At 44.9% G+C, this 25,166-nt stretch overlaps 3 protein-coding genes across 6 annotated transcripts in view; 1 reads left to right on the top strand and 2 right to left on the bottom strand.

Annotated features, from left to right (window-relative positions):
- The window catches only part of ZBTB2 (zinc finger and BTB domain containing 2), a 28,785-nt gene extending 27,592 nt beyond the window's left edge, over positions 1-1,193 (bottom strand). The window contains exon 1 of one of the 3 annotated variants that reach the window (XM_040448882.1): positions 1,098-1,193. The gene's annotated coding sequence lies outside the window, so the exon portion shown is untranslated. Of the gene's footprint in view, positions 1-564; positions 664-1,097 lie in introns of those variants that run through there. The other 2 variants (XM_040448885.1, XM_040448883.1) reach the window with 2 other exon arrangements.
- LOC121013311 (inverted formin-2) lies at positions 693-6,668 on the top strand. The gene is made up of 2 exons (XM_040448886.1): positions 693-3,463; positions 6,662-6,668. Exon 1 carries the CDS (start codon positions 771-773, stop codon positions 1,290-1,292), a length of 522 nt encoding a protein of 173 aa, XP_040304820.1. The 5' UTR covers positions 693-770; the 3' UTR covers positions 1,293-3,463; positions 6,662-6,668.
- Positions 6,669-12,217: 5,549 nt separating this feature from the next.
- RMND1 (required for meiotic nuclear division 1 homolog) overlaps positions 12,218-25,166 on the bottom strand; it is a 44,935-nt gene continuing 31,986 nt past the window's right edge. The window contains exons 11-12 of one of the 2 annotated variants that reach the window (XM_040448877.1): positions 12,900-13,016; positions 12,218-12,431 (exon numbers count right to left, since the gene is read on the bottom strand). In XM_040448877.1, coding sequence (XP_040304811.1) covers positions 12,390-12,431; positions 12,900-13,016 — 159 coding nt within the window. In that variant the 3' untranslated portion in view covers positions 12,218-12,389. Of the gene's footprint in view, positions 12,432-12,899; positions 13,017-16,242; positions 17,427-25,166 lie in introns of those variants that run through there. The other variant, XM_040448878.1, reaches the window with a different exon arrangement.

Raw genomic sequence — 25,166 nt, 5'->3', positions numbered from 1 at the left:
GCAGAGGCCCGACGGGCCCGGGCGCCGCGCACCCCGGCCCCGCCCCCATACCCGAGGGGCTGAGGGAAGGGGAGGGGAGGGGCGACGCACTCCGGCCACGCCGCACGCTCTCCGCTTCCCTCGGTCCTGCGTGCGCGCGCGCGCTCTCCCCAAGTCCCGCGGAGTTTAACACAATGCCGACGCCTACGCCGTGCGCAACGCCCCGGCTGGCGCAACAGCTCCGGCGCCGGGGGCGGGGGGTGGTCAGACAGGGCCAGGGGAAGAGCGCGCGCGAGAGCCGAAGACAGCGCGAGACCCGAGGAGGCCGGAAGCGCGCGTGCGCGCCCCCGCCCGCGAGCGGGGAGGCGGAGCCGCAGCAGTAGCGGCAGCAGCTGTAGGAGCCGCTGCAGCTGGGAGAAGCGCCAGAGAGGCCGGGCCTGCTCCGGTCGGACCGGATCCCTCCCCTCCCCCTCCGTCTCCGCTCCCCTCCCCCAAACCCACTTCCGCAGCTCGCGGCCTTGCCGCCGAAGAAGCAGCGGCGGCAGCAGCAGGAGGCGGCGGCGAGGCGTCGGAAGGATTACGCACCTGACGGGCCCGCCTCTCAGGGCTCCAGCGCGGGACGCTCACCGGCCGCCGCCGCTCGGGACGCACTTCGCGGTGGCGGCGAGAAGGGAGGGACCGGCAACGGGGAACGGAACGCGAATCGCCCCCCTCCCCTTCCTCCCTCCCTCCCTCCGATCCGCCGCCCGCCCTCTCGGCTTCCGTCCCCTCCCCCTCCCGCAAAGCCCCGGATGGAGCCGCCGCCGACTCGCCGCCGCCTGGCTCCGGGGGATGGTTTTGTCAGGCGGCCAGAGCCCCGGCGCCAGGCGCAGCCGCCCCCGCCCCCGCGGGGCGCCCCTGCCCTCGCTTCCCAGAACTGGGTCCCCGTGTGGTCCGGGCCCTCCGCCTGCCTTCACCCGGAGCCCCGGGACGGGGGTCATTCTTCTTTGTTGCCACCGTTGGTGCCGGAACCGTTTGCGAGCTCCGGTGGCCCCCGCCCCCCCTCCGCCTTCCCGGAGCCCGGGCCGGGGGCGGCACGTGGGCACCGGCCCCGGGAGGTGGAGGCGTTGCGTGCTTACCTGTCGCCGGTGCTGCTGCGGCGGGGGGTGTGGAGGAGGCACCGCTGGGCAGCCTTGGCCGTGCTCTCCCCGCCGCCGCCGCCTCTGCCTCTCGCTGCTGCTGCTGCTGCTGCTGCCGCCGCGGTCGGTGTCTCCGGCGCGGCGGCGGCGGCGGCGGCGGGGCTTTTCCTGTCCGGTTACGTTAAGGTCACATGACCGAGAGAGCGGAGCGACTAGTGCAAAGAGGCTGAGAGCGGCTCCCGCCGGGGGGGAGAGGCGGCGAGAGAGCAGTGGCGGCAAGAGCCCCCTCCGCCCCCCCCCGCCGCCTCCCCTCCCCCCGCCCGCCTCCGCCTCCTGCTGCTCTGCCGCCGCCGCCGCCGCCGCCTGCAGCACTAACTACACTGCCGCTCCCACCCAGGCTCCGCTCTGCTCCAGCCAAACTTCTGCAAACCATGTGCAGCCGAGGCGAGGAAACTTCTCTCCACCTATTGGGGCTGGAGGCTTGAGTCACTAGCCCCGTGTTTACATAAAGTGTTTAGGTAGGATAATCCTGGAGATGCTCTGGGAAGGGATGCAGAACTGCTCCGGATCCTTCTTGCAGGCTTCTGCTTGACATCTCTCGGCCAATACTTTTGTCCTTTATTTCCCGTGTGGCATAAGTTTTAAGACTTGAAAAGGAGTGGACTTGAGAACCAGGGAGAAACTTGTAAATCACTAATAGCTGTTTTTCACCAGTGGAATTAAAAAGTCATACCAAAGTAGATCTGTTTGTGGTGTGTATAGAGAGGTATAAGTGCTTCCTTAAACAGACTAGTTGAGTGTGATGTCAGACGTTTCTGTTAGGATGAATTTGATGCTTATTTCAGTAATTGTGTTTTTTGAAGCGTTGGTCCAAAATTAGTTTGCAAAGCACTTTTGTTACTTGAGAACAGTTTACTTTCTTGTTAAGTTTTGATCTCTCGGGTACTGTTAGATTGGATTTAGAGTTAGCCATTCTGTTAATTTGGAGGTCCTGAAACAGGTAACGTGGCAGGCAGGGGACTTAGATTCTCTGGTGGTCATTTTTAACATTTTAAGGTTTGTTTTTGTTGCCATTTTGTTAGAATTATATTTATATCTTTGGAAGTACCGTTTAATTTCTTGAGGACTGGATTTAGTGATTTCTGTATTTTACATATCTAGGCTTTTGAAGACTTAAGAATATGGCTTGATTATTAAGGAACTGAAGGCAGCAGTTTCCAGGACACTCTTTGGTTCTAAGGCATGCAATTTGGTTATAAGCCCTTAATTTGATGTTGAACCCGTTTTGGTTTACAGAGCCAGCCTTAGCACATTGCCCTGGCACATAGTTTCCAAAATATTTAAGGCAAGCTTAATACCTTAAGACAGTTAACATACAGAAGTGTCCCTCCCCCCCCCCCCCCCAAAATCTGAGTTTGATTTAGTAATCCAGTTATACCCAGAGCTACTGATGACTAATTTCTTCTTTGAAGATTAAATAAGCAGCTGTGTAACTTTAGTGGTCCAAAAGTGAATAATAGATTTCATACATACCTGCCTTGAACTTTCTTGTTCTTTGATCAGCTAGATAAATGACTTGAGTGGTTAAATGTCTGCCTGCAAAACCAAATTCTGACCCTGATATATAAGTATTTCTAGTGCACTAACACATCAAAGTTGGCCTTCAGATTGGCAGGCCAGATTCCTTGGATTGGCTGTGCAGTGGAGATTTGTTTCATCTTATTGAGAAACTAAAGTGGTTCTGATTGGTAGACAGAGTTAGAAGTCTTTCGGTTCTTAATTCTTTTAGACCTTGACTGAACTTCCAAGTTTATGGTCTGATGGAATACTTACAGTGGAGAGTGAACTGACTTAAGGGAGACTAAAGGAAAAAGTGGGCTAAACTGATGGCTGAAGTTTTAGATTAGTTTTAACCATTGTGTCTAGAGTAATTGGCCTTGAGTCTCAAAGTAATCGTTTATTCTTAAGACCAGTGAATAGTTTCCCAGTACTGTACTCTTATATAGTTGTATGGAAATGAACCAGGGTTATTTCTGAAACTCTGGGTCTCATTCCTAGAGAAAGTGCTGTCAAGAACATCCTAGTTTTCTCTTCAGGAGCTGCTGTTCTGGATTTTAGAACAGGGCTGATTGGCTGCTGGTTCTCTCAAGGCATAGGCATGTTACTTGAATTTTGCCAACTTATTTTGATTTTTAGTCACCAGCATAAAGTAATAGCGTTATAAGGAAAGCTGTGCAAATTATATCTGCTTTCTATAACTTGCTGAAGTAGAAACATTTAGGTGAATACATAGGCAGAGGTTGGGGAAAAAATAGTCCTTGCAAAGAAGGACTAATAGTGTATCTCAGGATTGGGTTAAGAGAGCTGTCAGTCTGGTTGTGAGAGAGCCACAAATGCCCTGAGTAGTAAGAAAAATAGAAGTTAAATCATATGTTGAGTGCTTATGTACTGACTTATTTTGGTATTTTCAAAATAAGTTTGGGAAATTAGGAGTTCAAAAATAGTTTCACACATTTCACCTCAAAGAAAATCACAGTGTAAGCAGATAATCTAAGTGGATTCATCAAAAGTGAGTTATGCATAAATATTCTGCAGTCATGTGCTGCTGAAAGTTTTGATGTGTGTTATGCTGAAATACAGTCAGAAGAATATGCACTTGCTTGTGTTCTGAAGAGGATAATTTCAGTGAGACTCTGATAGTGGTCAGAAAGCAATTTAATAGTGCTGTACTTAACCTTTTTTTTTTTTTGGCCAAAATTTGACTGTGAGTGCTCAAGTGGAAGATGGAATTTCCTTTAACACTGATAATAAAAGTAATAGAGGAAATAATAGATGTGGGTAGATCCCAAAGCAGCTTTTTCCCTATATAATTTCATGAAGGATGTCCTCCCAGGTAACCTTGAATTAGGAAAATGACATGCTTTTTACATGCTATTAAGCCTACCATGCCTTCTGTGTTTTACATTAAATTTAACATCTAAGTCAGATAAGATGTATTTTGAAAGTGTCTTATATTTTGTTGGTTTGGTTATAAAGTTTATAGGAAATGCTTGTTTTATAGTTGGTTGTTATTGAGACCATTTTCCCTCAAGGATTCCTGATACTTTAGGGAACTTTTTGTTTTGCTATTAGTGTTCGCTTTTGTGTTTTCTCTTCTCTCTTCTCTTCTCTTTTTTTTTTTCTCTTCTCTCTTTTCTTTTCTTTTTTCTCTTTCCTCTTTCCTTTCATTTTATAGAGTGTGCAAGTGGAGGAAGGGCAGAGAGAGGACAGAGGCTGCGAAGGCGGGGGGCTCTGTGCTGACAGCAGTGAGGCAGATGTGGGGTTCAAACTCATGAACCGAACTGAACTGGGAGATCGTGACCTGAACTGAAGTCAGATGCTTAACTGACAGCCACTCAGGTGCCCGGCTTTTGGGTTTCAGACCTTTTTGATTACAATCTGAAGATGGTACACACATATATGTAAAATTAAAACAGCCATCAGGAAATAGTACTTGATATTTTGAGTTATGTAATCCATTCTACCTTTTTTTTAAAAAGTGATTGTGGTGGTTTAAATTGATTTCATCAGCCACCAATGAATCTAAGCCCACTTTTTGAAAAAAAAACTGGTAGAATAGTTTTCTTGCTGTTACAAATTACCCCAAGATTCATGGCTTAAAACAGTAAATATTTGCTTATCTCTTACGGTTTCTGTGGATCAGGAATCTGAACTAGGTTAGCCTGGTGGTTTTGGGTCAGGGTCTTTCATGAGGTTACAATCAAGATGTTGACCGGGCTAAAGGATTTGCTTCCAAGGTGGCTCACCCTCTGGCAGGTTAATGCTGGCAGTTGGTGGGTCTCAGTTCTCCGACAGACTGCTTGAGTGTCCCCACAACATGGTGGTAGTTTGTTTCCCTCAGAGTGAGGGATCCTAGCTAGAGCAAGGAGGAAGCTACACCACTGCCACATGCTGTTAGTTAAAGTTAAGTCCAGCCTACAGCCAAGGGCGGAGGAATTAAGCTCTGTGTCTTGAAGGGAAGAGTATCAAAGAATTTATGATATATTTTAATAACTACCACAGTTCTGATTTTTCCTGTTGATGGGTGAATTAGGACTGAACCAGAAGGCTTGTTGAAGTCAATCTGTAAGTAATTATCGTGGTTAATTAAGTCAGTTTTTTCTCTGAGGGCATCTAGTCTCAAGCCCTCCATCTTAAATTTGAGAAGGGAGGCTCAGAGAAGTTAAGTAATTAACCAGCCCAAGGCAGTTCAGTCTAGGAAAACTAAACTGATTTTTCTCTGATTTTTGTCATGAATAATCTGTGTGCTGATTGAGAAAACTGGCTGGTGATTTTTAAAAATCTAAAGAAGTTATAGTGTAGAACTGTTGTGTTCTAGTCTCCTAGTTTGCGATCTTCTAGATAATAGTAATACTTTCAACCAGTTTGGCCTGCAGATAATGCCCGATTCTTTATGAATTTGTAGACTCCTCACACCAGCACCCCTTCCCCATTGATTTTTAGAGGAGACAAAATGTACTTATCCAATGAATTCAAACTTTTATTTACTGTTAGTTCCAGATGCTGCCTATATACAGATCTTGAGATTGACTATTCCAAATAGCACATTTCTAGGACCTAAAAGAGGTTATAAAAAAAGAAAATCAGGGTTTGAGTGTGAAAGAAAGCTCTACCATTTTCTGCTGTGAAATTGTCATGGACACTTTGGATCTAGAAAGATTTATTCTAAGACTGGTCTTGGCTTTGTGGTACAAGGAGCAGAGACCCTGACATTGGTAGTGTGAGTGAACTGGGGTAAATGTCTAAGGCTTTCCTGGATTTATTTCTTTTAAATCCAGTAGACTCAGGGCACCTGGGTGACTTAGTCGGTTAAGCATCTGACTCGGGGGTCAGGGCATGATCTCCTGGTTCGTGAGTTCAAGACCCGTGTTGGACTCTGTGCTGACCGCTTAGAGCCTGGAACCTGCTTCAGATTCTGTGTCTCCCTCTCTCACTGGCCTCCCCTCCTCATGCTCTGTCTTTCAAAAATAAACAAACATTGGAAAAAAAAATTTTTTTTTTTTTTAATTCAGTAGACTTTCCTGAGTAATAGATTGGGGGATACAGTAAATTATCTTACACCTTTGCTGTTGCCAGATTGATAATGGCTACTTTGTTCTTAAACTGCTTTCCAGTCCTGATGCTTGCCATCAGGACTCCTGACAGTTGCTATTCTGCCCTAAAGCACATACTTACGTGATTGCTTTTCTTGTTGTCTATCTATATCTTGTATCTCCCATCCCTACTGTAAATTCTTTACAGGAACTTCCTTTTCTGTATATTGCTGGTGCTCAGATGCTTGCAGAATCTGTAGTTGAAGGACCCAAGAAGTCAGTTTTTTCCCCTAGAACTGAATGTAAGAAAACGTTTATTGTTGTAGAAAGCCTCTGAGTATAGGTGGGAAGTGCTGGTGGTGTATATGTCAATAACTATCTGTGTTCTTAAAATGGTCACAGTCCAGTGGAGGAGGACAATCATATACTTACTATACAGTTTGTTCTACACTATACGTGTTCAAAGTGCAGTGGTGTAGTATAAATGAAGTTGGTATTTAAACTGAATCTTGGGGCACCTGGGTGGCTCAGTTGGTTCAGCGTCCAACTTTGTCTCAGGTCATGAACTCATGGTTTGTGAGTTTGAGCCCCGCATTGGGCTCTGTGCTGACAACTCAGAGCCTGGAGCCTGCATTGGTTTTGTGTGTGTCTCTCTCTGCCCTTCTCCCGCTTGTGCTCAGTCTCTGTCTCTGAAAAATAAACTTTGAAAAAAAAAAAAAACCCAAAAAACTGAATCTTGAAGGTGAGTAATGTTTGAAAAATAGACTTAGTTTCATCACATGTTTGGTGGTTGTACATTTCTTAGCTTTACTTCTTCATTATACATTTACCCTGAGTTTTATTGTTTTGAGTTGCCATCATGTTCTGAAAAGTTGCTTTTTTCTGTGGTGTGCATGTTCTTTTCACATTTTTCTAGAAGTGTGCTGTCCCGTTAAGTAGCTATAAGCTGCATGTGGCAACGTAAGTTAATGTCACACTAGCCACATGTGGGTAGAGGCTACCATATTGGACAACACAGATATAGAACATTTCTGTTGTTGCAGAAAGTTCTGTTGGGCCGTGCTGCTCTAGAATCATGTTTTGCTCATCTGCACATTCTCATGTTGTCTGTAATGTGTTGAGTTAGGAATAGAATGAGGAGACTTAATAGCGTTCTGGCATTATTGGAAGAGACAGAGTGGTTGGTATTTATGAACAGAGGGGAGAGAGTGTAGGCTACTATGTGGTGAAGTCAAGTCAAGTGTAGGTTGGTATCGTGCTCTGTACCTTAAGCTGTTTGGCTTTGGGCATGTTCCTTTATTTCTGAGCCTCAGTTTTTTGTTTTACTCAAATAGGGAGAATAATCATTATCTCCTAGGTTTGTGTAAGTGTAAGAAGGTGTGTGTAGGGGAGCTCAGCACAATACCTCAGTCTATGATAAGATCATTACCATATTTTTGAAATACTCACTGATAAAGGAATTTGCAAAAATGTTTTCCTTTTGGTGCACAGTTCTGTGAACTTAACATAGATGAATATTTGTGTAACCACTACCACAGTCAGGATACAGAGCAGTTCTGCTGCTTTCAGACACCTCTGTCCTGCTGTCCTTTTATGTACTTGCTCTTCCTCCCACCCTTATCCTCCTCGGCAGCCACGGGTTGGTTCTTCATCAGTTTTGTCCCTTTTAGCATGCATGTTACATAAATGGAGTCCTATAATATGTAGCCTTTTGAGACTGGCTTCCCAGCCAAGTTGGGTGACGTTGAACATGTGTCACGTTTAGTGTAATTTACAAGTATTTCCTACAAAACAAATGTGAATCTGAATTTTTGCTTATAGAGTTGCATTTGACTTGGGGTTTTTATGCTTGAAGGTGAAATCAGTGATGAAATTTATAGGGAAAAACGACTTCCCCTGATAACAACTGTGTGTCTGTACGATACTGGCTTGTTTTTCTTTATGAAAATGATTGATCCTTGGTAGGGGAGATTCCTGTTTTCAGTAGTTTATCCATATTAAAGCTCTTCAGAGTGGCAACAGAGTCCTCATTTGAAAAAGTTGTCTGTCTAAACATTAATGTCTAGAAATTGGCCTGAAGATAGGATAACCAGCGGGCTGCTTTGCCCGGGCCTTTCCCAGCCTAGCACTGAAAGTCTGGCTGCTGCAGGAAACCCCTCAGTGCCGGGAAATCCAGGATCTGAAAGGGCCCCATAAAATTTGGGGATTCCAGTTCGTGAACCACAGGACAAGTATTCAAACTAATCTTCCCTGCCATCAGAGCGCTTAGAGTCAAAATCTCTAAGGTAACCAGAACCCAGACCACATGAGGCTTTTAAGATTAAGATCAGTATTCTGAATTTAAAGATTAGCACCCTGGTGGCTTAGATTTGACTGGAATTACATCATTTTTGGTAGTTTGTTGCCCTCTGTAAGTCTTCATGTGATGAGTTCAAGAAGGAGAGTCCGTATTTTTATGTTAGCAATATTCAGTTGTGGTAAGCAAGTTTCCAAGACTCGTGTGGAAGCCAAGTTAAAGTCAAGTTTGTACTTAACATAATCTCTTGTTTTGGGTTTTTCAGTTCAAATAGTGATGTGTAAATCTCATATACATTTTAGCTTCTATGTTTCATGTTGTGCAGAATGAGTGAAAAAATGTGGCCTTTAAAGATTTTAACAAAATCCTGCTTTGTTAAACGTCTGAGGCAAGGGAATTTGGACTAGTGACCTTAAATCTTCCTTACAGAAATGGCAATTCAGAACCAATGGCCAGAATTGAAAGTTAATAGAATAGCATCGGAAGCACTTGGAAAACCTTCCTCTGCTCATCTTCCACCATCTCACAGCAGGGGCCACACGCGGTTTGTAAAGCGGGGCTCAGAGGAGCACGAGGGGAGGGGATGGGGCTGGGGAAGGTGAGAACTGAATCACCCAAAGAGACACATTAGTACATTAAACGGAGCAAGAGGTGCTAGTGAATTACTGACTATCTGTATCTGTAAACTGAGGACGAGCCGATAAGAAGTCTCTTAAGTTAGTGGTTCTCCGAGTTTAGTGAGCATGGGAACCTCTTGGAGAGTTGTGAAAAACATTTTAGTTGCAGCCTCAGAAATTCTGACTGCAAAACACAGGAATCTGTAAATCATGGACACCCAGGTGTTCGCTGATGCAGTTGGTCATCACGCTTTGGAAAAAACTGCTGTAAGTGGTAGAACAGGGAATATTTACATTAGGGGAGTATGGTTAAGTTTTCTCAAAAAAAATCTTTCTTCTGCAAGCAACAATATATTGATTTTACATGTAAGAACATCTCTACTTCTGACTGCTGTGGTTGTCTGAGGAGGCACCCAGAATGCTTATGGGCAGCTGCCTGGTGCGTGGGAATTGTGTAGAGTTTCCGAGCCTTTTGGGGCTCGCGCTGAACAGCCGACTCATCTGGAACAGTGGAAATACTACTTTGTATTTATTGAACTTGAACCACTTCATCCATTTAGGTGCAGGGTTTACTAACCTCTGTCTTTAAGTCTCTCATGCTGTTAACTGGACTCAGAGGGAGTCCTCGTGATTTGTTTCAACCTCCATTTAATCTCAGAATCATACTGGGATTTTTGCTCAGATGGATTGTAGGAACAGTAAACTCTAGGCTTCACATACGTTAATTCCATTAATACTCCTAGTAACTCTATTAGGTAGCGGTACTATTAAACCCATTTTACAGATGGAAAAAAACAGACCCAGAGAGACTCAGTGATTGGCCCAAGGTGATCCAGCTAGCAGGTGGTGGTGAAGAATTCGAATGCAGGTTGGTCTTAACCACTGTCCTCTCATGAGTGATAGAAATTTGATCCCATTTTGAAGAGTGCTTCCAGGACTACTGGTGAATGTAGTTAACTTGAGGCTCTCTTTAGTCTTGTGGTAGGATTTCTTGGTCGTTTTGTTTTTACAGAAATTGTGATCGTGAAACACTTCCTTGCTTCTGTTACACCTAAGATAATTTTAAAAACTTCTCTATAACTTTTAAAAGTTGAAGCTTTTAGCATGAATTTAAGTATTTGAAAAATGTAGTTTCTGATGAATCAAATGTTGATGTTTAAAAATCTGTTATATCTGCCTTTAATGTATCTAGTGGAATGTACTACCATAATGAGTTGGTGGCTACCATGATACCTTTAAACATAAGTAAGCGATTCAGACTTAACACTGTTCCTTTTTCTTATGGAAAATGTTATATTTTTCCCACAAAATGTTTACCTAATAAATTTTTACGCTTGAAGGTCTTATTGATTATCCTTTTGATCTTTGCAGCATACTTGTATAGAAGCTGAAATGTTAGAATTTGTCTGGACCACGAGACACCAGATGTTTGTTTTTGTTGTTAAAATTGTTACAGTTAACACAAAGGTGACCCAAACAGTAGAGTACATACTGATAATTGAAGTAAAACTTTATTGGAAATGCCCTTCTTAATAGGTGGGGGATTATATGATCCCTATTAAATTAGGAAGCTTTGTTGGCCAATATTTCAAATTGTCTTCTTGTTGGTTTCCCGGAGGGTTTTAAAATGTATTTATAGGTTTTTAAATACAGTAGATGGAACTGAGATTCAAGATGGGTGAGAAATGTCTTCTGTACAGTGTGAGAAGGGAGGCTGGGAAAGAATAGGCTTGGTACATTGACTGCAGGCATACACCCAGGCACGGCCGTTTTCTGTGAGTGCTGACCTGGAACTTAGGTCTAGAAAGCTGTTCTTGAACTATCGATGTCCATGTGTTCCTTGGGAAGCCTTGGGAAACGTACCTCCCAGATTGCTGCTCAAGAACTCTTGCAGTGAACTGAAAATAAGCCAGGATGTTTACCTTTGCACTGTTAGAGCAAAGAAGTACATAAAAACCAGCAGTAAGGGTATAAATATGTATTCTCTTGGTGAAACACTGTAGCAGTTAAGTTGCAAAATAAGTGTCTCAATTTAGAACAGTAACACTGTTCAGAGAGATAAACTGAACAGCAGGTAAGAACTGTGCAGTTCCACTCCTGTGCAGGTGGATTTTTTCCATAAATACGGTATAGTATGTAAATGCATTTTTTCAGCCTTTCCTCTAGCTTGCTTTATTGTAAGGTTACAGTACATAATACATGTAAGAAAAAATGTGTTAACTGACTTATTGGTAAGGCTTTTGGTCAACAGGCCAAAAATAGTTTTTGGGGAGTCAAAAGTTATACACGGATTTTCAGCTATGTGGGGGACTGGTGCCCCAGCCCCCCATTTTTTTCATGGGTCAACTGTATAATGTATGAAGAAAACCCAGAACATTTAAATTCATTGTGGTGGGAAGCATAGTGGGGCAAGTGGGGGTTATGCATAAAAATGAAGATAAAAAGGGCTTATTTAAAAAGTTGTGTATCAGGGCTCTTGGGTGGCTCAGTCGGTTAAGGGTCCGACTTTGGCTCAGGTCATGACCTCATGGTTCAGTTTGTGAGTTCAAGCCCCACGTCGGGTTCTCTGCTGTCAGCACAGAGCCCACTTCAGATGCTCTGTCCCTCTTCTCCTGCCCCTACCCTGCTTGCACTCTCTCAAAAATAAACGTTAAAAAAAATGTTTACCGGTTCAAGATGGTAAGCACATAAATGTCAAGTTCTTTGTGGCATTTTTTCATTTCCCCAAAATATGTGTGAAATGAAAAGTGTTTGTGGGAAGAATATTCTGACTAGGTAGGTAGTGAAAGGATGGACAGTACTGATTAATGAAAAGGAGAAATGTCAATGAGCAGTTATCCTGAAATTATGTCATCCAAAGTAGGTAAAGAAAATTCCACTTCTGTCATCACAAACCTGTATTTTATGTATTTACTCCCAGCACTCCAGAGTTCCTGTATGGGAACTTAGGGCTAGGATTGGGATTTCCTGGAGAAAGATGATGGGTAGTGTCCAAAATCTAAGCCTTTTGGCTTTAATAATTCTTAGGTACTAAGATTTCTTAGGTACTAAGCTTTCCACGGTTCTTTAAAAATACCTTCCTTTCAGCTTCTCAGTTAAAGACCCCAACGCCAGATTTGTCATTAATTTTTATTCAAGCAGCAATACATTTAGCTAAAAAAGATCACTGCAACTTTTTGATTAAAAAAATTAAATACCTACTAAATAAGAGATTCCCCCAACAGTGAGCATTTATTTTTGATTGCAGAACTTTAATATCCCTTGCACTGATGCTTTTCTTTGGCCATCACTTGATCAGGAAAAATACTCGTCCCAATTCAAACATTACCTTAGGGTGATAAAATGAGATTTATTAATTTCATAGCAAATCATTTGTACAAACTAAATGACTTTCCAAGATTGTGATTAATGAAAAATGCTCCTGTAGTCTTTCCCATGTGGCAAGCTGCAGATCTGAGGCAAAGGGCCTATAAGTTTGCAGCTAGAACATTCTCTAAATGCTGTCTTTAAAAATGGAACTTCTCCAAAAATCACACTTGGTGCATTTGCAATATTGCCATAGCCACTTGAAACTTGCCTCACTTCCAAATAAACTCAGTAAGTAGGACAAAGCCATGTTCTTCTCCACTATCATTTTCTATGTCACATTATTACTTTTCTTAGATTTTTAATTTTTATTTTTTTAAGTAATCTCTACACCCAAAATTAGGCCCAGACCCACGACCCTGAGATTGAGTTGAACGCTCCAGCAAGAGTCAGCCAGGCACCCTTCTTTTCATTTTAAAAAGATCCTTACCTCGATGGTGATCAGAATGACGATCATCCACTCCAGGCGGAGTGCCCTCTTCTCAGTCAGGTGATTCCTCATTAGATCTGTCAGCTCCATGCAGTGTTGAAGTTTTTCATTCATGACCTGCATCAGAAAAATCTTAGGAAGTGTCCTGTATTTATATTTCAACAAGCCTAAGAAAAGTGTCACATCTCAAAATTCTAAAGGCTTGAAATAGGTATACTCTTGTTCCTTAGGCCTCTCCCCGCTCTGCCTCTTGTGACTCTAGAGACATTTTGTAAAGCACAGATTTGACTGCAGAAGTACTCTGCATACTGAAGCTCTTACAGCCCAAGATTTTGGTGGAAGATGTAAAAATAAAGTTGTGGAGTCCTAGCCTTTGGTAGCTGCCCTTGGGTTTTTAGCAGTTAAGAAAGGCAAACCCGAAACATGCTCTGTGGTCAGAACATGCTTTGTGGCCAAAACATGGCCTGAAGATGACAAACAACGATTACCTTCTACTAAAGCTGCCCATACCCCCAAACTTTACCACCTGACCTGCTGCATACTTGCCACTAGGTGGCACTGCTTTCAGTGCTCAACTGCAGAGGTTCTGGTTTCCGATGCCTCGCCACAGGCTGGTTGGGGTGGGTTCAGAGTCTTTGAATTTAAGACTTGGATGTGACTCCTGGTAGTTATACCTCCTTAAGATCTGTATTTCACCTTCTTTTGGAAACTGGAAAATCTGGAAACCTTTAAAAAATAGTTTCCCTTTGAGGGGCGCCTGGGTGGCGCAGTCGGTTAAGCGTCCGACTTCAGCCAGGTCACGATCTCGCGGTCCGGGAGTTCGAGCCCCGCGTCGGGCTCTGGGCTGATGGCTCGGAGCCTGGAGCCTGTTTCCGATTCTGTGTCTCCCTCTCTCTCTGTCCCTCCCCCGTTCATGCTCTGTCTCTCTCTGTCCCAAAAATAAATAAACGTTGGGGAAAAAAAATGGAAAAAAAAAAGTTAAAAAAAAAAATAGTTTCCCTTTGATAACTTACGGGGTGGTGTGGATCTGGTCTGGAAATTTGAGGCCATCCCCACAGATGCATGTTTGGGGATTAATGGAAATGTGTCAGTGTGCCATATGTATAAGGATTCTGCACAGAGCATTACATCGCCTTAATCATGAGAGCACATGGGGGACCACACTCAAGCATATATTTACCATGTTTCCAGGCTGGACATTATGTAGTTTCTCATCTGTATAAATGTTTAGGACAGTGCCTCCTTTCCTCTCCTTTCTTTCCTACTTTCTTTCCCCCCTGTTCCTACTGGCTGTTCGATCTTGGTCTGTAAACTTGCTCATCCCCAGGCTTGCTTCTCTCTTCAAGACACTGGCCCCACCCTCTTCCATTTTCTTTCACCTTTAACTAAACTGGCATTTCCTTCCTCCACCTCCTCATCACTCAGTTTATTCTTCAGCCCTTAGAAGCTGCGTATTACAACCCCCCTGAAACCTCCAAATGTCCTAATTGGTAAATGGCAACTTTTCTTGGCTATAAACCTGTTAAACATTTGACAACACCTTGAAATACACACTTCCTTTGACTTTTTCTCCCCTAAGAACTAAGTTTTCTACCTCTGACCATTTTTTTCTGGGGTTTCTCTACCTCCTCTAGTTTTTAGATAGCATTTCCCTAAGTCCTGATCTTGTCCTCCTTGTCTTCTAGCTCTGCACTCTGCTTGCACGATCTCACCCATTTTGGTTTGTGTAGATGCTCCCTAAACTTTGGTCACTTGCATCCCACCGTCACCACCCCCCCGCCCCCGCTGCCCCTGCGTCCCCAATCACTATATGTGATGTGTGTGTTCCAGCTGCACTATTACATGATTTCCAAAGGCTCTGCTTAATATGTCTATTTTAAAAGTAAAGGGTCACTGCCATAAATGGACAACAGTTGGACGTGAAACTATGCTGCCAACAGGAGGCTGAGCCTGACACCTGGGGAAGTGGGAGAGTCGCATCCGTTAGACGGCCTATCAAGAACCTCGACAGCCAAACTAAGTGCTTCTCCCGAGAGAAATCTGACTTGCTTCGATGTTAATTCAGGGTCCTTGTATCACCTAAATTAATCTCTTGAACAAGTGTTATGTATCCCACATTTTGGGAAACACTTAACTATTTTCTACTCCCAAATATGTTTAATGCTGGTCTCTTCGACTGAATTTCCTTTTTAAGTAGGCTTCATGCCCAATGAGGAGCCCAACTCAGGGCTTGAACGCGTGATCCTGAGATCAAGACCTGAGCGGAGATCAAGAGTCGGACACTTAAGTGACTGAGCCGCCCAGGCACCCTTCTCTGACGGAATTTCTTTCTATAAAACATCTTCTGGTTCTCCTGCCCACACCTCAAATTTAATGTTTCTCAAATGAAAACTGACATCCTGTTCAAGTCTATCCCTTGCCTTGGGTTTCCTTTTTCCAATCAGGTCCTTATCTTCCCAGTCACCTGGGGTGGAGATGTTTGCTCTCTAATCCCCACTCCCTACGGTTAGCCCCTCCGTGGACAGTCTTGAATCTACTCCTTACTTAGCATTCCTTAGTACTACAGAGGTAGGTCTTCATCAACTATTCATTATTCAAGAAGGGATCCATCGCTGTCGCGGGCGGGGGCCCCCCCCCCAGCATCAGTTTGCATTCTAAACAGCTGTTCAACAGCTTTGTAAGCATTTTACCGTTCATTGCCTTCTTGATAACATTATCTCAGATCATGTGGTCCAATTGCATTTTAGATGGTAGGGTCCTGAGCAATCTTCAGAAAGCCTTCCAGCCCGCTCTTTCCTCGGTGCCCCTACAGCACCCTGTCCCCTGGTGTCAGGCACTTCATTCTGCCTCACAATCCTCTGCTGTCCAAGCGGCACCCTCCCCTCCTGCCCCCCACTTTGGGGGGCTCCTCTTGCACGAGTTTCAACCGTGCGATACTGCCCATCATGATGTCAGCACCCACCTGGCACCTTCCCCAGGCCTCCTCCCCAAGGCCCCAGGTTGGAAGAGCTGGGGAGAAGACCCGGGCTTAGCTGACCATAATGCCCAGTTCTCTCACCGCACGGCTGGTCAAAGCTTGGACACCTGTCCCAATCCCTTGAAGTTGCCAGGCAGACCGAAATGTCAACTTGGACATTCCCTCTCCCCACACCTGTTTCCCCCCATTCCCCAGAGAAGGCCACGGAGAGGCAAGAAGGAGGCCAACCTGGCACAGAAGGTGCTCAGGAGAGAGTCCCGAGTGACCCGTTTGGGTCTGTGCGAGACATGCCTTGCTCCCACACTCCAGCCTGGTTTTTCTCGGCAGTACACGGTGATAAAAGCAGCGCTGAAACTTTTCCCGTGATTTGTGCAAGGGAGTCCCCACTAGCGCACGCTTCCTACTTCAGTTCGCTACAGCGTCATTCAGGTTACATGCACACACGAGGGAGAACACAGGGATGGTATACAGAGGTGGTAAATGCAAAGTGGGCTCTAAACAGGAAGGGGCTGGGAGGAGAGGGCGGGGAGCTACAGGAAGGGGACCTGGGGAAAGCATCTCACACAGGAAACCGCATGGACGCACAGCACGCTGGATACTTGGAAATACTTGGAAGTGAGGTTAAAAAGGTAAGTTAGTGCCCAACTGTGAGAGATACCGTAGACCGTATGTCGTAGGCACGATAACGACCCCCCAAGGGCATTCACACCCTGATCCCTGGGACTTACGCACACGGCCTGGAGAAGGAGAGTTACGATTGCATATAGAAAAAACGCTGCTGAGCAGCTGACCTTAAGACAGGGAGATAAACCTAGATTATTGGGGGAGGTGGGGTTCAGCGTAGTCACGGTGGAAATGGCAAGAAGAGCTTCAAGTGATGCCACATGAGGCCCCAACTCGCCTCTGCTGCGTGGCAGGGGCTGCAGGCCAAGGGACGTGGGCAGCCTGTAGGAGCCGGAGAAGGCAAGGAAAGCCTTTTCCTGCCCAGCGCCTCCTGAAAGGAACGCAGTCCTGCCACACCTTGATTTTGCCTCAGTGACTCTCCCTTCAGACTTCTGACCCACAGGGCTGTAATCCGATGCATTTACGGTAAGCCAGTTTGCGGCAACTCGTTACAGCACAAGAGAAACCTCCACCGCGCGGTAACGTTGGGATTTTTATTCTGTAGGCGCTGCGGGTCCTTTGTTCCGTCTTCAAATGTCGTATTTACTATACTGTGCCGGGCAGAGGAGACATCTCTGCCTTCCAGCTAAAGGGTCCAGCGAAGAAGGTATGGGAACAGTCCGGGGAGTGTTACAGGTGGGGCCTAGAAGGGAGGCGTCAGCATTGTAACCCCCTCCACCCCCCCCCCCCCCCCAGTGTGGTCACCAGCCCAGGGCCTGTCATCTGGACTTTCAAGAAGTATCCGTCAATGAATGGATTCGTAGGAGAAAACGAAAGGACGGTGTGCCTGGACGTGGAGGGTGAATGAAGTAGAAAGAGGAAACCACCATGCATTTCAATTTTCTGCTTGACTGATAGAGAGATGAGGCTGGTGGTCCCGCCACGAGCTGAAACGGAGAACAGGGAGGGTTCAGTGTGTTCTGGGAGAATGCCACGGGTTGCATTCTGCGATCTTAACCACTGGTTAGTTCTACAGACATTTACTGCGCATGTGCTCTGGGTGAGGTCTTGCCGAGAACTGGGACTGTAACGGGTAAGAGGATCATCCTGGTCTCTGACCCCAGGGAGCGTACACGCTGGCGTGCAGCGACACACAGAAGTGACTCTCGGAGGGATGCTAGGAGATCCGTGAGTGTGGAGGACGTGTGAGATTTAGCAGGCGATGAAGCAGCAGTGGTAACGGCGGGAAGGCAAACAGGAAACTGAGGTCAGATATACTTATTTGGAAATCGTCAGGAAGAAATGGGCGCGGAAGTCAAGGAAGGAACCCACGACAGGACTCGGGGACGCCGACGGACCGGTGTGGTGAGGGGCCCACCGCAACCTGGCTTTCCTGGCGCGACTGCACTTGTGCAACCCGTCTCTGACTTTCCCACTGAACCCCTAATACCGGCTGAAAGGACTTCGCCTCCACCCTCAACTTTTTGGATGGCTTTCCGCACATCTCGTGTCTATTACTCTCATTTTTCTCAAGATTCTTTCCCCTGGGAAAAAAACCAACAACAAACTGGAAGAAGGAACAGCTTTTTCGTGACACCACCACTAACTCTCTTTGTCCTGTACGTCTTCTTGGAACACTGTAAACCTTGTTCAAGGGCAGCACCGGTTCTTATTTTTTTTTTTTTTTTTTTGGTATCACACACGGTGCCAGCATTGCGTTGAGCACGCTAAGGAACGTTAAATTCTTTTCTCTCCTTCTAAATAATCTTCACATAACTAGTCTTAACTGCCTTTGGCATGCTAAGAAAGTACCCTGAGAAATGTAGTTTGGGAACTTTCAGGAATGCTTGCTAACTCATGTGGAAGGTTTGACACCAAAGAGATGGCTCAGAGTGGGGCTGGGAGATGATGAACAATTAGCTGTAATGACCCAATCAAGCCACGTAGATGACAATGGTAGTAATAGGGCACCTGTGCTATTGGGGAGACTAATTTAATGGAATGAGAGGAGAGTTCCCTAAAAACCGTCAGTTACCAAAGGAATTCTGATGAGCGTTTTAGTTGCTATGTAAGGAGTTTTCAGAAACAGAACATCCAAATCCATTATATACAATGGAATGTAGTTCAAACCCACGTGACCACCATGCTTAGCAGGCATTTACCTACCAGATCCCAATCCACCTACCTTGCTTGCCCTGTGGGCCCATGAGCCAAATCATCCCTCTGTCTCCGGTGTGCCTACCATATATTCAGATATTTGGGGAAAGTAGCTTCTATCCCCTTTGCTGCTGTGTTGTAAGGAAGGAGGGGGAATCCCACGGGTATAGCTCCAATTTCATAGAAGTCCCTTTCCCCCTAATACATTGCTACTTCTACTTTTAGCTATCTTGCCCCAGTTCCTAACATAGAATCCAATAGAGATGTGGTAGAAATATGTAATTTATAAAGATAATTAAAATCAATCTTGAATTTTAGCTCCTAAAGAAAAATTAAAGTGAATTTTCAGGGACTGTTGGTATTACAAAATGTTTGTATCCCCCTTAAATTCTTATGGTGAAGCCCTAACTCCTAAGGTGGTGGTATTTGGAGACGGGGCCTTTGGGAGGTGATCAGGTGGAGATGAGGTCATGAGGGTGGGGCCCCTATGATGGAATTAGTGTCCTTACGGGAAGAGGAAGAGACACCGGACAGCACTTTCTCCTTCTGCCATGTGAGGCCACACTGAGAAGGTGGCCACAAACCAGGAAGAGGGACCTCAGCGGGAACCCAGTCCGCGCACGTGATCAGAACACTCAGATGCAGTGTGTGAAGTGCTGCCCCTGGGACATACGTACAAAGAACTCCAGAAGCACAGAGGCACAGACCCGATGGGAAACCTTTCCTAGGAGGCGACCTTTGGGCTCATCAGGCAAAATGCAACCAGAGATGGTCCTGGCCCAAAAGCCTCAAACGAATCAAATCACCTCAACTTGAAAGAACTTAAGCTAGAGACAGATGATGGTGCCACATTTAAAGAGACCCTTATTCTGATGAACTGCAATGTATGCATCCTCCCTGTGTACTCAGTTAAGGACTGAGAAGCCAGTAGTACTGTAGTTAAATATAGTTCGTACGAGATTTAAAAAAAAAAAAAATAAACAAAACTGCCACAGAATGGACCTGTTCCAGAACTTTTCCAATTTGGGGACTGACTGGACCCTACCCCACCTGCTCTCTGGGCTGCACAGTCAACCTTCCCATGGTGTCTCCACTGGAGGAGCTCTGTGCCCAAGGAAGCCCCGAGATACCCCTCCTGGTTTAACAGAGTATGATGCACTGGCACTTTCTCCAGGTTTTCCCTTCCTTCTCAGCATTTTGATTCTTGTCCAGCTAGTTGATTATTTCATTGCACTTCTGTCTTCATTATTGACCCTCCTTTGACATTTCTCATCTTCAACTCTGGCTTTCCTGTTGAATGCCGTGTTCATATTCAGTTCTTGAAAGACACCCTTATCTTGATACTTCGGTGAGCCATATGCTCAAACCACGTTCATAATTGGTGACCATGATATTGTTTCTCCTTTCCGGTACTCCTGTCCACGAAGGACACGTGAAAGACACCTTTGGCATCAATATCACAGAACCGTGGTTTGAGGGAAGACAGGATGGGGTCGGGGGAGTGTGCCTGAGCTCAAGCTTCCAAGCAGCTGGTTATCTTGGTTACTGCTCACTTTACTGACTCAATTAAGCACAGCAGGCTGGTTATCAGAAGAGACAGAGAAGGTCTCTGCATCTGCTTGGTGGCAATGGCTTTGGACCCCATCACAATGATCATGATTCCACCAGAAGTCTCCATTCCAAGACAAAAAGAGACACCCAAGAGCAGTAACTTTGAGTGCTCTCCGATTTGCCCCCAGTGAAATTTGTCTCATCAACACTGATGTTTTCCGTTAGTGTGTCATTAAAGAATTCTCATAAGAGACTTTATTTTCAAGTTAACTTTACTGAGGCATAATTTACATACAATAAAACGCAGCCTTTCTAACTATACAATTGGAAGACTTTTGACAAACGGATATCCTTGCAACTGTCCCTGCAATGTTTCCATCATCCCAAAAAGTTCCTTTGTGCTCCTATGAAAACTAAGGTCCCATCCACCCACCCATCCCGAGCTCCAGGGAATCAATGATCCACTTTCTGTAACTACAGATTCGATTTGCCTTTCTAAATCCCATAAATACAGCACATCTGTTTTTGTGTCTAGATTTTTCCATTCGGCATAATGATTCTGGTATTTATCCATGTGGTGGCATGTATTAGTAATTAACTTATTGCTGAGTGGTATTCCACTGTATGGATATACCACAATTTGTTTATCCATTCACTTACCGATGGGCACCACCTGACTTCTTCTAGTTTGGGGCTATTATGAATAAAGCTGCTACGAACATTTGTGTATAAAACAGCGAGAGGACACGTTTTCGTTTCTCCTGGGTAAAATACTTAGGAGTGGAATTGTTGAGTCTTCTCGTAAGACAATGATTGGTTTTATGAGAAACTGCCAAGCCATTGTACCAATTTATATTTCCACGAGTAATGAAAATTCCAATCGCCCCCCATCCTTACTAATACCTGGTATCAGTCTTTTAAATTTTAGCCATTCTAATGGGTGTGTAGTGATATCACATTGTAGTTTTTAAAGTTTTTTGTTTTTGTTTTTGAGAAAGAAATAGAGATAGTGAGCAAGCGGGGAGGGGCAGAGAGAGAGGGAGACAGAATCCCAGGCAGGCTCCACCCTGACAACGCAGAGCCCGATGAGGGGCTCGAACTCACACACCATGAGATCATGACCTGAGCTGAAGTCAAGAGTGGGACGTTTAACCGACTGAGCACCCCTCACATTGTAGTTTCAATTTGCACTTTCTTGGTGAACAAGGACACTGAACATCTTATTCATGTTCATACGGCCACTTGCATTATTTTCTTTTGTGAGGTGTCCAAATCTCTCCCCCATTTCAAAAATTGGGCTGCCCTTTAATTACGGAGTAGAAAGAGTTCTTTATATTTTCTGGATAAGTCCTCTGTCAGGAATACATACTGAGAACATTTCCTCCCAGCCTGTGGCTTGTCTTCCATATACTTAGCAATGTCTTTCGAGGAGCAGTAGTTTTTAGTTTTGACAAAGTTGAACTTACCAAGTTTTCCCCCCAAGGTTCATTTTTTTTTTCCCTAAGAAATCTTTGCCTGACTGTAGGTCAGGAGGCTTTCTCCTATTTTTTATTCCTAAAGTTTTATAATTTTAGTTTTTATATTTTTAAGTCTCTGATCCATGTGTGTGAAGTAAAGAATAGAGTTCTTTTTTTTTTTTTCTTTGAGAGAGAGAGAGAGAGAGAGAGAGCGAGAGAGAGAGAGCAAGATCATGCAAGTGCAAGCAGGCGAGAGGCAGAGAGAGGGAGAATCCCAAGCTCGGGACTCCAGGCGGGGCTCCATCGCACAAACAGTGAGATCATGACCTGAGCTGAAATCCAGAGTTGGATGCTTAAACAACTGAGGCACCCAGGTACCCCTAGAGTTTTTTTTTTTTTTAACTTATGGCTATCCAATTATTCCAGCCATTTGTTGAGCTGATTTATATTTGTCAAAATCAATCACCTAAGAAAAAACATCAATTGCCCATATGTATACAGGTCTGTTTCTGAAATCTACTCTGTTCCATTAATCTCTATATATGTCTATTCTTATGCTAAGAGTCAAATGTCTTGATTACCGTAGCTTGATTTACTGCAAGCCTTAAAATCAGATAATAAAAGTCCTACAACTTTGTCCTTTCTTCAGAATTGGTTTGGCTAGTCTAGGCCCCTTGCATTTACATTTTATAATCAGCTTGTTACTTCTAAAATGCATTTTTTAAAAGCCTGCTGGCATTTTGCTTGGGACTGAGTTGGAATCTACAGCGTAACTTCCAGAAGTAACTTCTTCATAATACTGAATCTTCTGTTGTACATACATGGGATATGTCTTCATTTAATTTCTCAGCCAACATTTGTAGTTTTCAGGGTACAGATCTTTTTTTTTTTAATTTATTCCTATATAATCTGAGGTCTTGACCATATTGTAAATGGTATTTCAAATATTTCATTTTCCAATTGTTCATTGGCAGTATAGTTATTTTTTTATATAGTGACCCTATATTTTTTAACCTTGAGAAATTCGCTAATTAGTTCTTGTAGCTTTTTTGTAGATTCTTTAGGACATCCTACATACAAGATCCTGTTGTCTGTGAATGAATTGTTTTACTTCTTCTCAAGAGATTTTAAATCTTGGAGCTATAAATACGGCCACCCGCAGGGATTGGTGCCTTGTCTAGCTGGCACGGCACAGGGCTTTTTCCACGTGTCTAGGGTTCTAGAGACTGGGTTAGCAGCGGATCCTCCCAACTGCCGCTGTGTAACAGTGGTTACGTGCCAATCCTTTCATGGAGAGACTCCATCTCAAACCGGCCTCACTACTGGAAGAAAGAGTACGCTCAGCATCCTCCGAGTAGAGGAGGACGAGCCTACACAGCCCTTCTGTTCTGAGAGTTTTATGCTTGCACTTGACCATTTGGTTGTCCACTTGGTTGTCAAGGTATTCTTCGTTCAAGGTGTCCTCGGTTGCAGACCCGATGCCAAGAATTCCATCTTGAATAGTGAGAAGAGACACAGAAAAATGGCCACGTTCCAGGTTAGAGATCAGATCGTTAGTCTGTTATCAACCTTCTTGCCCAAGCCAAGTGGCAGTGGCAGCTGGCTTACTGAGGATCCTGCACGTGGGAGCAGTAGGTGCTTGCTGGCAGTGCCTTTGGTGGCCTGAAGCAGGGGATCATTGAAGTCGCAGCAGCGAGAGGATGATGTGGGTCACAGTGCTTACCAAGTAGGCTTCTAAAACGTTCTCCACCTCTTTCAAAACCCAAAGTCTATGTTAGGCAGACTTCTAAGACGTCACCCAAAGATCCTTGTCACCTGGAATTCACACCCCTGTGCAGTCCCCTCCCCTGGACCGTGGGCTCCCCTTGTGACTTGTGTCTGACAAAAATACCGCAAAAGCAAGCAGGCTGTAATCGCGGATGAGGCTACGAGAGACTGAGTCTGTCTGGGCGGTGCTCTACCCCCTTCCTCTCACCCGCTCGCCCAGACAAAACGGGCTGCCTGCTCTACGAAGACAACGGGGCCGGGAACAGAGGGAGGCCTCTGGCCACGAGCTCAGGAGGAGCTGAGGCTTCAGCCCAACGGCCTGGGAGGAACTGAATCTTGTCGACGACACAGGGGTGAACTAGGAAGTTCGCCTTCCCCGCTGGTCCCGGAGATTACTGCAGCCTCGTGAGAGCCGGAGGCCCGGGCTGAGCCGGACCCGGATTCTGGACTCCTCAAACTCTGGGACAGTAAGGGCTGTTTGAAGCCACTCAGGTTTGCAACAAGTTTTTTCGCAGTGATAGCCAACGAGTATAACCACAGGAGAGCCCTCAACTCTGTAAAGCTTTTGGCATCCCTTTTATAGCCCCTGGACCTTCAGCCTGTAGGCACAGTCCACAGCTATGCAAGCCCAATGTTTTTCATGTCTGACCAGACATCTGGATTGCCAGATCCTGTCTAGGTAGACTTAGTACCTAAAACCGTATCGGAGGCCACTGAAATTCGCATCTTATGGTATCACTGATCAATCTTTTCGCGGTAGCTAAAAGCAACACGGTTTAGGATGGGCCTCGTGCCCTGACCACTGGAAGCGACCTCTACTCGCCTGTGCTCGAAGACGCCCATACAGATAGAGGTGGTAGCAAGTTCAGGGACAACTATAGTTGGTACTATACAGGTCAGTGACAACTACACAGACAACTTCGATGTTGTTCTTCAGGGGGAAGTGTCTGGTGTGGGGGGAAATATGTAGATACCAGAGCTGCCATAACATTCAATGAGCCATGGTGGGTTTCTGAAGTTGTAAGTCATTTATTTTTGACTGGGCATCGGATGCACTGGGGAAGTGGTAGGAAAGAAGACTGAAAAAGAGGAGGAAACATGACGGTCCTTGTATATGAAAGCAAAAACACTTGAACATAACCCATTAGGCAATGAAGGAAATTAAAGGTACTAAACTGGCTGGAGGGAAGGAGAAAAGGCAATCCACAGATAACTAACATCAAGATAAATCAGATACTGAAATTATCTGACAAGGATTTTAAAGCAGTCATCACGAAACTGCTTCAATAAGCAATTATGAACATGCTTGAAACAAATGAAAAAAAAGAAAAAAAAACCAAAAACCAAAGTCTCGGCAAAGAGAGAACATAAGAGGAATCATACGAAAATTTTAGAACTGAAAGGTACAATAAGCAAAATAAAAAAATTCAGCGGTGTGCTCAGCAGCAGAATGAAGGTGATAAAAAAAAAAGAATCCGTGACCTCAAAGGCAGAGCAATGGACATGACCCCACACAAATGACAGAGACAAACCAGAACAGAAAACAAGTGAACAGAGCCCTGAATGTGTGCGGGAATGGGAAAGGAGCTTATATTCGGGCTTTCTCATCAGAAACCAAGCAGCTCGGAACTAGGTACCATGGCAGTTTTCAGGTGCTGACAGAGAACAGTCACCCCAGAACCCTAGAGCTGGGGGGGTGGGGGGGGGTGTTACTGAGACAGTCTCACATGAAGGAAAACTAGGAGGGTCTGTTTC

The sequence above is a fragment of the Herpailurus yagouaroundi genome, unplaced genomic scaffold (assembly GCF_014898765.1).
Source record: "Herpailurus yagouaroundi ecotype Mexico unplaced genomic scaffold, PumYag 198, whole genome shotgun sequence".
In the NCBI taxonomy this organism is placed as follows: domain Eukaryota; kingdom Metazoa; phylum Chordata; class Mammalia; order Carnivora; family Felidae; genus Herpailurus; species Herpailurus yagouaroundi.
This window is presented reverse-complemented; position numbering and strand designations above follow the sequence as displayed.

Bases quoted from the DNA above. Each gene is read 5' to 3' on its own strand.
- LOC121013311 (XM_040448886.1), top strand. From the start codon at position 771: ATGGAGCCGCCGCCGACTCGCCGCCGCCTGGCTCCGGGGGATGGTTTT.